Source organism: Jaculus jaculus, chromosome 18 (assembly GCF_020740685.1).
Source record: "Jaculus jaculus isolate mJacJac1 chromosome 18, mJacJac1.mat.Y.cur, whole genome shotgun sequence".
NCBI classification, from domain to species: Eukaryota; Metazoa; Chordata; class Mammalia; order Rodentia; family Dipodidae; genus Jaculus; species Jaculus jaculus.
Window position 1 is genome coordinate 36,622,908 of NC_059119.1, and position 11,572 is coordinate 36,634,479.

General features: G+C 54.5%; 1 protein-coding gene across 2 annotated transcripts in view; it reads right to left on the minus strand.

The window, feature by feature from the left end:
- Iqsec3 (IQ motif and Sec7 domain ArfGEF 3) overlaps nucleotides 1–11,126 on the minus strand; it is a 108,653-nt gene extending 97,527 nt beyond the window's left edge. The window contains exon 1 of one of the 2 annotated variants that reach the window (XM_012951361.2): nucleotides 10,588–11,126. In XM_012951361.2, the coding sequence (XP_012806815.2) occupies nucleotides 10,588–11,093 (506 nt within the window). In that variant the 5' untranslated portion in view covers nucleotides 11,094–11,126. The remainder of the gene's footprint in view (nucleotides 1–10,587) is intronic. The other variant, XM_045137341.1, reaches the window with a different exon arrangement.
- Between the last annotated feature and the right edge of the window lie 446 nt (nucleotides 11,127–11,572).

The following is an 11,572-nucleotide window of genomic DNA, read 5'->3' on the forward strand; positions in this document are numbered from 1 at the left end:
CGGCCCCCCGCGCCACACCGCTCGTGGGCGGGCGCAGCCGGGAGCCCAGGGACTTCCCCCAGGCGTCCGCGGTGGGGACGGCGGGGCTGGGGCGGAAAAGCAGCGGGCTGGACGTGGGGCGCACCCCTCCGGCCGCTCGCTTCCTAGCCTTATGCGTGCATTGCCAGGGGGAGCCCCGCGCACTTGTATGGGCCAGAGCTGGAAGTCTTGGTGGGGTCCACCTAGCCCATCCCAGGGCCTGGGAAGGTGGGATGCAGTCTCCCTAGGTCACCCTTTCCTGAGCTAGGGTCTTGTGGGAAGGCGTTTTGAACCTGGCTTCCTGCTGCTACAGCCCTGGGAGGGCTCTGCCTAGTGCCAGGCTTGGAGAGCCCCAGTAAGGGCCCAGAGCCCGGAAGCCAAATGTCCGATTGAGCGGAAGGGAAACCAGATCAAGGCTCAGACAGGGGAAAGAGGTGGCCGCAAGGCTACACGCTGGGGTCTGTCAGGGAGGGCCTAGCATCAGGCGTCAGTATAGGCCTTTGCTTCTGGGCCCGAATCCAGTCTCGGAGAGCTGGACGCTCTACCTGTCTCTGAACTCCCCGGGGAGCGTCAAGGCTGTCAAAGGAGGAACACTTTGGAAGCCAACAGGGCATGACCATTTATGGAGAACGGGTTCTGCATGACAAAGCTTGAAGCTAGACCCAAGCAAGCAATTCCCAGCTGACAGGCAGTTTTTGTTTCTGTTGTTTAAAAATAATCATTGTGTTAAATTGATTCACTGAGTAAAAACTATGATGGATGGGAACCACTCATAAAGGAAGAAACTGTGGGGTTGCCAGGAACGGGAGTACACTGGTGACCCAAGTCAGGCAGAAGGATGGCTTGACCTGGCACGTCCCAAACCCTCCGTCACAGCTAGGTAAGAAAGGGGCTGCGAAGAAAACCAGAGCAGGTTTCCAAACCCTTGTGCCTCCACAGACAACCCTGGGCCACTGCCCGGCAGGCTGCCATCCACTCTCCAGGGACCCTTTCTCCCAGGGGCTCACCTCTGTGTGGCCTGCGCGCTTCAGTGAGAGTAGGCGAGGCGGCAAGGTGGGTAGGGAGGCAGCACGGAGACTTCACGAAAACCGTTAGCCCAGAGAGTCTAGGCTTGTCATGCAAAGAGAGGCAAAAGAACCTGGAGGCCTGGCAGTGTGAGCAGACCAGGCCGCACTGGGCACGGAGCAGGAGCTGGGTGCTCTCACTGCAAGGCCTGCACAGCCGGTTGTGGTGTGGCTTGCCACGCAGCTCCCTGCCCAAGTCTGCAACGTACTCGGTCTCACACACAAGTCTCCGACACCACGCACCAGTCTGCCACTCCCCGTCAGGATCTTGACGTTCCCCAGAAATGTCATTTCAGTAAATGCCTGGCTGAGAAGCAGGATTAGGGGCAGGGAACCTGCATGGTGGCTCTCACTGTGAATCCCAGGCAGAATAGTAATCCCAGATTCCAGCAGTCCTTGCCCTCTCCCTCTCCTCTTCCTCATTCCCCTCCCCGTCCCTAATGTTCCCCTGGGAGGAAGTGGGGGATGGGAGGCATGGGGTGGTGGGTAGGAGTGGGGGGAAACTCAGGGCCACTTGTATGCTGAGCAAGTTTTCTGCCATGAGCCACATCCCCAGCCCCTCTCTTCCTCAAGAAATATAGCCACAACTTAGACCTGCTTCCCTTCCATCCTCAGACCCGTTGGCTACTGCTTTGATCTTTGGGCAAGGGCGTGACTAGGGTGGTCTCAGGAGCTCCTTCTGCTTTGGGCTCAGTGCCTTTCCGGTCAGAGGCTCAGTGCAGACCCAGAGAAGGGCTCCATGCTCACAGATAGGGTCACCACAGCTGGGGTGGGCAGGTCCTGCTCCTTCTGTCCACCCTGTTCTGACTTCCCTACCAGCCTGAAAAGTTAAGCCCTCCAAATCCGATTTCTGTACATGCCCAGCGGCAGGGTAGCAGGCTCTTGTACAGCCTACTCCTGGGTGGGTGGGGGTGTTTTCCTCCACTCTGACACCACCCCCTTCTCTGCCTCCACACCAGGATCAAAGAGCCCTTCTGGCCCTGCGGACACAGACTTAATTTTTTCACGACATACCTCCACGCTCAGCTGTGCTCTCATCCCCCACCTTTTGTAGGTTCACAGGACACTGACGGCTCCTGCCTGCACTCCACGCTTACTGCCCCCCAGCAAGGCCCAACGCAATCATGGGGATTTTGTCACCTGAGCTTAATTTTAAGATCTGAGGAGAAGAGCAAAGAGTTTATCCTGCCCCGCAACTGACGCTCCTTCGTCCCTCCCTGGTAGCCGGCACAGTGTACATGGAGCTCACGGAGGAGGCAGCCCACGTGACAACCTCAGCAACAGTGACTTTTCCAGACCAGCCGGCGTAGCCGAACCCTGTCCTCTACTTTCCTCACTAAGGTCAAACAAGGGAATAACTGCACCTCTTTAAAAGTTCTCATGGAAATAAGGATACATGTAGATTCTTAGCCACCTCCCTCTTGGGCCAGTCTCTCTTTGTGAGTCTCCTGTCCTAGCCTTTAAGCCAACCCGGGCTGCCATGAAACTTCCTCTCCATTGAGCACTAGGAATTGCCCACATATGCAAGGAGAAAGAGGGGGGAGAGGGAGGGAGGGAGGGAGGGAGGGAGGGAGGGAGGGAGGAAGAATGGGCATATTAGGGTTTCCAGCCACTACAAACAAACTCCAGACACATGTGCACTTTGCACATCTGGCTTCACATAGGCACTGGGGAGTTGAATCAGGGTCAGCAGTCTTTGCAGGCAAGTACCATAACCACTGAGCCATCTCTCCAGCCCCCACAATACACTTTCATGTGGGAGTGAGAAAGACTGGCAAAGCTCTACCAGTGGCTTTTCTCCTGTCCTAGAAGTTACAGTTTAACAAAGGAGATAAACTTGAAGTGCACGAAGCAGCTGTGGAATTGTTGGTTTAAGTGAGATATTCTGGAAGGCATGTGTGGGATCTCCTTGGGTCCCCTAAGCTCCAGTCAGTGGCTACAGGTTGGTCCCTGTGCATTCATGGGACAGTCCTGATGGGCCCCATTAATATGAAATATCGAGGGGATTGAATGAAGAGTCAAGAAAATCTGAGCTCTGAACCTAGCCTTGCCTCTAACTAGTTGGAAGCACCAGCTCCTTCCTCTCAGACTTCCACTTTGTCACGTGCTGAATGAGAAACCTGGGCCAGGCGCATTGCAACATCCTTCCAGCACTAACCTTTGCTTAGCTCCCCGAGGGCCTCCTAAACTCTTCCAGGCCCTGCAGCTCTGGCTTAGAGGAAACGGTCTGACAGCAGCATACAGCACAGAGCCCTTCTCTGTGTGGGGACCTGGACAGGCTGCCTGCACACCCTGTCAACAGCAGCCCGCCTCGGGGAGAACAGGTACCACTCAGCACATCGCCAATCTCAGTTATATAACCCTCCAGAGATCAAAACAGCTCATGCCCCTGCCCCATCCAGTACCCTAGCATGCACACACAGGCATACACTCATGATACACACACACACACACACACACACACACACACACACACACACACATCTTTGCCAATGGTGGCCTTGTAGCCACAACTATCTGGGAGAGGATTTGAGATCATTTTCTTTTTCCTAGCTTTCTCATTTAAGAAGTAGTTAAGAGAAGCCTCTTTTATCCTCTAGACCTGACCAAAGAAAGTAGGGCCTCTGATTTCTCATGTCACCTCACCTCATACGTGTGTCTTCTTTCTGCTGTTCCTCCTGGCTTTATCCCCGGCTTTTTGAGTGTTATAGTGAGGACACCCACTGTCCACCCCCAGGAAGAGCAATCTGGAGCAGTGAATTTACTGGTCCTGCTTTCCATGTAAGTGAAAAGTGCTTCCTGGGTCTACAGTCACAACTTGGGACAACTCTAGGATAATTTGGGTGCGCGTAGTCCAGGCGGAGGAGTAAGGGCACAAGGCGTGTTTGTTGGAGGGTGGCCTGGCAGAACAGAAAAGCACCTGAATGTGGATTCCAGTCTACCACAATTGTCAGGCAGCAGGTGGTCTTTTCTGGGTCCTGGTTTCTTAATATGTTGAAATAATGTGATGTGTTGAGCCCTCGCTGTGAGCCAGGAGCAGTGCTAAATAAGTGATATGTCATTCTTAAACTTTACTAAAATAGATATTAATTCTCCCTTTCTATGTGCAAAACAGCCTGAAAGAAAACGGCATGTGTTAGGTCCCCCTGCTGGTGGGTGGCAAGACAGGACTGCCGTCCAAAGTTCTCACCTGCTTAGACCCTTCAAGCCTTGAATATGCTACACTGTGGTTTCCTGGAGTCCTTTTGGCTGTGAACTCCTGCTTCTCCTCACTTCACTTTTGTCCTCTTTCTCTCTTTCTGAGAATATCTTCAGTGTCTGAAATGAAGCCAGCCATCTCCTTCCTGCACGGAGACATGAAGCCCTTTGCAGCGTTGATGCTGTGCTTTGCCCAAGCCAAACAGAAAGTTGCTGCAGTGTCCTGAGCCTCGGAACCTACCAGAGTGCTTGTGGCTGGGAACCTGCCAATGCGATGATTGTCCCTGGGACCTCTTATACAGCTGTTGTCCCTTTGTGTCCTGAGCCACAAAGAGTACGTTTAGATCCCAATGGAAAAGAGAATGTTGAGGTTCCCCCAAAAGGACAGTTGGCATAAAAAGTCTTTAGGATTTAATTCAAGAGTTATGTCTTTTCAGACCCTGGCCCTAGCTGTGGGTCGTAGTTCAATGTTCCCTTTTATATTACACTCCCTTTCTTTCCCTCCCCGCTCAACCATGACCCTATCTGCCTTTTCTTTTTTTTTTTTTTTTCATAACTGACCTTTGAAACTCAGGCTGCGGAGCTGATTTCTCAATCAGAAACACTAACTGCTGTGCCTCGAGCTTGGGTTGAGGCCGAAGGGAAAGTTGCAGGCTGCTTGTGTGGGGGTCCATGCAGTCTGGGAAGGGCTGGCAGTGAGGAAGCTGGAATGGGGACAGGCACAGGGGCTCCCCAGAAGTCAAGGAATGGCTTGGGTCCCTAAAATCATATTTCTTATGGAGAAAAGGGCAGGAGGAACAGCAGCCTGTGCCCCTGGACAGGTTGGTCCAGAAAGCCTTGACAAGCTTTTATTCTGTACCAGCTTTCAGATATAAACAAAAAGACACATTCCATCTCCGTAGCCACCCTTCCCTCTGGCTCCACATTCCAACAACTTTGATGACCAGAGTCCTCTGCCTGGTGGAAGTGGTGGAGAGGAAGGCATGCATAAGCACACGGGTGGCACAATGCCACCACAGCAACTGAGCATTTGCAGGCTAGGTGAGGGCCCTGCATGTGAGACTCTCCTTCCCACTGGAGGGCTCACAAGGGGACACGCCTCAGAGGTAGGAATGCAACACAGATGTCTCCTAGGATCAAATCTGCTGGCTTGTTTCCTTTCCGGCTATCCTTGACTCTTGCTATTCCTTGACACAAACCCTCACCTCCAGCCAAGAAACCCTTGTCCATCCACTTCTAATCCTGAGCTATTCTGAAAGATGGTGGCTTTAGGCAACTGCAGCATGCTTGTTCGAATGTTTGTAGATGTGTCTCACTATGTTGAGCAAGGACCACTTGCTACTCTTCTACCTTTCCACAGCACAGATGTGGGCTTTGAAGAGGACTGGCCCCCTCATTGCACATGATGACCTACTGGTAGATCTTAGCATGCCTGCTAGTGTCCAGAATGAGGCGGTCATGTGCTGCCGCCTTCTGGTGGACAACCCTCATGCAACGTCAGCAGAGCCCTGCTCCAATCAGCACCGGACAGCTCAGGCTGAAGGGTACAAGCAGATTGTCCAGCCGTGCCCAGGCATTAGCCAGCAAGACACTAAGGAGCTCCAAAGATGACTCAAGGTTTACTTCCTGCAGCCTTGAGGGTGTGGCTTAGTGCAAAAGCCTAGTGTGTGCAAAGACCTGGGTGCAGTGTCCTGGGTGCAGACAGAAAAAGCAGGAGACAGGAGGAATAAAGATGGATCAGGAAGCACTCAAGGAAGGGGAAGGAAATGATAGAAGGAAGGAGGAAAGTAACAAGGAAGAAGAGAGTCAAAGGAAACCAAAGGAGGAGAGAGAGAGAAAGAGGAGAGGATGGAAGCTATTAATCCTCTGATACTTTGAGGCCACACTAAGACATGAAGCTGGGAGTGGAAGCAGAATTCAAAGCATGATGCCGGAAGCTTACCTAGCTGCCAGTCATCACCCTCCCCTGGGCCTGGAGACATGATCAAGCCCTGGGATCCTGAACAAACGTGTGACTGAGGAGGTGGCAAATGGGCTCTATCAGAGAAGCTGTGGTCACGGTGAAGCCAGCAGCTTTGGATAAGGTCTTATGCTTCTGTGGCAAAGGGACTTTGCCGGGTCAGGGTAAGGTCTGCCTCCAGTCAGGAAAGGGATAATGATCACTTCTGTAGCTGCTGTGAGCCTTGATTGAAAACAAAGAGGAAGAAGCTGTTTGCTGCTTTCATTCTGCATAAGCAGTGGGGGCTGGAACTTAGCAAGCATGGGAAGCATGCAGAGAAAGAGGCTAGCCCCTGGAGGGTTTCTGTAATACTGCTGTGTTCACCCGTCCACATTACTGCTTCCTTAGGCTGGCCCCCAAGGCCACCCACTTTATGAGCGTCTCACTAAATGAGGGAGAAAGCCCAGCCCACACACCAATGCCTATCAGATGGCAATTAAGTGCTCCATCTTTTCTCAGTCACAGGGCCCCTGCCTTTCCCAGCCTTGGGATGGAAGAGGAGTTCTGGGGACAGGAGACAAAATGTATGAGGGACAAAGGCATCTATCACAGTGCCTGACCTTCTGAAACACTCGTCCTTCTATGCTCACTTACCCAGGACCACCTTCTCACTCTGAGATAAGGCCAGAGAGGAATGAGGAAAGGTTTACTGGCATAGTTGTGATCTAAAGCCTCTACGCATCTCTTCCTCCTCCAGATTGCTCAGGAGAGAACTGACTCAGCAAGAGCTTCCCCCAGGCAAGGCCTGGAGGAGGGCTGCTGGTTCTCCTTCTCCTCTCTCCTCTATGCAGGGAGCTCTCTCTATACCTGCTGGTTCTGCTCTCTTTCTCTTCTCTCTCCTATGCCGGGAGCTCTCTCTATACCTGCTGGTTCTGCTCTCCCTCTCCTCTCTCCCCTATGCAGGGAGCTCTCTCTATACCTGCTGGTTCTGCTCTCCCTCTCCTCTCTCCCCTATGCAGGGAGCTCTCTTTATACCTGCTGGTTCTGTTCTTTTTCTCTTCTCTCCCCTATGCAGGGAGCTCTCTCTATTCCTGCTGGTTCTGCTCTCCCTCTCCTCTCTCCCCTGTGCAGGGAGGTCTTTCTAGTCTTGCTGGTTCTGCTCTCCTCTCCCCTATGCAGGGAGCTCTCTCTATACCTGCTAGTTCTGGTCTCTTTCTCTTCCCTCCTCTATGCAGGGAGCTCTCTCTATTCCTGCTGGTTCTGCTCTCGTTCTCCTCTCTCCCCTATGCAGGGAGCTCTCTCTATACCTGCTGGTTCTGCTCTCCCTCTCCTCTCTCCCCTATGCAGGGAGCTCTCTCTATACCTGCTGGCTCTGCTCTCCCTCTCCTCTCTCCCCTATGCAGGGAGCTCTCTCTATACCTGCTGGCTCTGCTCTCGTTCTCCTCTCTCCCCTATGCCGGGAGCTCTCTCTATACCTGCTGGTTCTGCTCTCTTTCTCCTCTCTCCCCTGTGCAGGGAGCTCTCTCTATTCCTGCTGGTTCTGCTCTCCCTCTCCTCTCTCCCCTATGCAGGGAGCTCTCTTTATACCTGCTGGTTCTGTTCTTTTTCTCTTCTCTTCCCTATGCAGGGAGCTCTCTCTATTCCTGCTGGTTCTGCTCTCCCTCTCCTCTCTCCTCTGTGCAGGGAGGTCTTTCTAGTCTTGCTGGTTCTGCTCTCCTCTCCACTATTCAGGGAGCTCTCTCTATACCTGCTAGTTCTGCTCTCTTTCTCCTCTCTCCCCTATGGAGGGAGCTCTCTCTATACCTGCTGGTTCTGCTCTCTTTCTCCTCTCTCCCCTGTGCAGGGAGCTCTCTCTATACCTGCTGGTTCTGCTCTCCTTCTCCTCTCTCCCCTGTGCAGGGAGGTCTTTCTATTCTTGCTGGTTCTGCTCTCCCTCTCCTCTCTCCCCTATGCAGGGAGCTCTCTCTATACCTGCTGGTTCTGCTCTCCTTCTCCTCTCTCCCCTATCCAGGGAGCTCTCTCTATTCCTGCTGGTTCCATCTACCCCTTTCCCTGGAGAGAGGGATATAGGAAGGACAAACATCCATGATGGAGGCCACAAGTACAAAGCAGGGTGGACCAACACCTAGTGAGAAGCAGTGACTCCTTCCTTAGGCAATAAGATTAAATACTGGCTGAAGTTAAGCAAAACAGTAGAAAAGAAATGGGTGGCCAAGAATCCAACCAGCAAGGTGCAAATGATGTTACATTGAAAGGAAGAGAGCAACGGGGAAGTGAGGCGTGCCTGTCTTTGCTCTCAAAGTCTCTTTGTATCAAAGCCCAGGGAGAAGAGGAACGTGCTGGGGATTCTGGAGAAAGTAATAAGGTAGTGGTGTTTTTAACCTCTTAGTTCCTAAATGAAACATTTCCAACAAATTCTACTCCTCTCCACTGTGGTTATTAGTTTTTATTTTGGTTCTGTCTCTTAGGGCAGAAGAAAAGCAGGGCAAAGGAAAGCAAGAGTGTCACATGGCACAGACATGTGAGGCTGGAAAGGAATCCCAGTGATTCTTCAACCCCTGGATTCTGGGCAGGAGCGCTTTGACAGAGGCATGGGCTCTCTGGGCTTCTGTGGGGCCACAGGAAAGTATCCAAGGAAAAGATGACACCTGAGTGGGTGCTTTCTTGCTCACACAGCTGCTTTATAGAGATAGAAAGCAGGTAGTGATGCAGTGGGAGGAAAGGGAGGAATGAAGAGAGCAATCAGGCAAAGACCCCGGTTGCCAGGAAGCTGTGGCTGTCCCCAGGGAAACTGGATGGGACTGTGTTCCCCTGTTTTGGGAAGAACCTTGGAAGAATGTTGTCTTTTGTTGAACCATAAGCACTGAGAAAAAGAAACAGACTCATTTTATACTCCAGAGAGGAAAGATAATCATCAAACAGAGAGGACAAGTGAGCTACTGAGCATCCTCTCTGGACTTGAATCTGATGCCTGCCCTCTATTATGCCAGATTACCCTGGATCTCCACCCCTGGGGTCCCTGTGAGTGAACATGCCCTGACCCACCTTCTCCAGCTCCACACAGCCAGGAGAAGAAAGTGGGGTTTGCGGAGACATGAGTTTTGAAGGAATGCAGCCAATCTTCACCAGTGTCTCTGAGACACAAAGCAGGAATGAGTCCAAGTAGAGATGTGGTGCATGGCTCTCCTGGCCCTTTCCCTTTGCGCTCAGCATCCCCTCATCAGGGCAGGAGCTGACCAGGTTCCCATTTCCTCAGGGCTCTTCTCTCACCTGTCTGATTCGCGAAGGGAGGCTGACGGGATCACCACAGCCTTCCCAAACACATAGGAGGAAACATTCCAGCCTCGTGTTCGTGGAACTCACGAGTGAAGAAAAAGCTTGACTCATAAACTCTCTCCCGGGAGGTGGTTAACATTTCTCCTGGGATCCAATATGAGGCTCCAGTTATTACCAAATAATTGGGGTGAAATAAGGCTTGCCATCACGAGCCATGCTAGTGATTTAAAGAGACAGTGTATTTGAATTACGTTGCCAGCTGTCTTCCTTATCATTACTCCCTTCCCACAGTTGTGAAACTACCCTGCACATGGATGAATGCTTCCAAGTCAGAGGAAGGAGACAGAACCCTCAAGCTGTGACCCTCTATGGTTATACTGGGTTGTTTCCATGCACCCCTTTGACACTGCTAGGATTCAAAAGAAAGGTGTCCACTCAAGTAAGAAGTGAGTAAGGTTTCTTCAAGGGAGCTGCCCCTGGCTTTGATTCCCACTGCATCAGAAAGAGCCGGAGATACTGTCCTCCATCCTTACCTTGGTGTCTCAACCTCTATTACGCTGTCTCCAACTCTCGTGCCCGTTCACATCACCCCTGCCCTGCAGCCTTATCCTCTGCCTCCTGACAGACCACAGCCTCTTCAAAGCTCTTACAACCCTCTTGGCCAAGCTGACATGTCTCTTTCTCCATTTGAACAGTTTTACTGTGCAAACTCCCAAATTTTTCCTAGTTTACACCCTTCAGTGGTCCTCTTTCCTCCAGTTTAAATCCTCACCCCAGCTTCCTCCCAATTTTAATCCCTTCTAAATGCTGCAGTCTCCAATATCCCGATCACGTTAAACACCTCTCTTTCCTTGTTTGCACCAAAGATAGTCTGGGCACGGCCTCTTGCGGCACTAACCACTCAACCCCGGGCAGGGATGCCATTCCCTCCCTTGCCCCGATCCTGACACACTTCTGCCTGGGGACGTGGGGACGTCTTCGCGCCCCTTTCCTCCGCCTGGCCGCGTCCCTTTCTCCCGCGTGCTGACTTCCTGTTTCCCCCACGGCCCGCTTCTCCCGGCCCCAGGTCCCCACCTACTCGTGCCCACTCACTCGGGTCTCCGGCTCAGGACGCCCTTGCCCAGGGCGGCGGGAGGCGGGTGCTGAAGAAGGGCTCCGGCGGCCGCGGCGCAGCAGCCCGGGGCGCGCTCCTTGTCCTTGTCGGGCGCCGGCTGGGGCGGCGGGGCGGCCTGCGCGCGGCTGCCCGGGCCCGGCGGGGGCGGCGCCGGGAGCTGGCCGTGGTGCTGGAGCGGCGGCTGGGGCGCGCCCGGGAGCTGTCCGAGGTCCTGGAGCGGCGGCTCGGGGGCCGCGCCGGCCGGAGCGGGAGCGGGCCGCGGGGCGGGCGGCGGGGGCCCGAGCCCCGGCGGGGGCTGCGCTTGCAGCAGCTGCTGCTGCTCCCACAGGCTGCGGTTCTCGGCGCTCAGCTCGTCCAGCCGCCGCTCCAGCTCGTCGATGCGCTGCCGCTGGGTGTGGATGAGGCTCTGCTGGTTCTGCACGATGGCCGTGAGCTCCTTGAGGTAGAGCACGGCGCGCACCGGGTTCTCCAGCAGGCTCTCCATGCCGCCCGCCGCCGCCGCCGCCGCCTGCCTGCGCCCGCCGGCCTGCCTGCGCCTGGGCGGGCGGCGGGGAGGCGAGCGCGCGCGGGGACCGACGGACGGAGGAGGAGGAGAGGGGAGGAGGAGGGAGGGAGGGAGAAGGGGTGGAGGAGGGAGGGAGGGAGGAGGAAGAGGGAGGAGGAAGAGGGAAGGGGAGGAGGGAGGGGAGGAGGGAGGGGAGGAGGAGGGAGAAGGAGGGAGGAAGGGAGGAAGGGAGGAGGAGGAGGAGAAGGAGGGAGGAGGGAGCGGCTCCGGGTCCGCGGCCTCGGCCGCCCTCCCCGCCGCCCGCAGGCGCTCCGCGCGCTCGCTCCCGCGTCTGGACTCGGGCGTTTGCGCACGCTCCGCGGGTGGCCGGGCGCGGGCCTGTTACCCCTGCCCTCCCCCGGCCGGCTTCCCGCGAGGCCCAGAAGAGAGGAGGGAGGCTGTCGGGCGCCAGCCGAGGA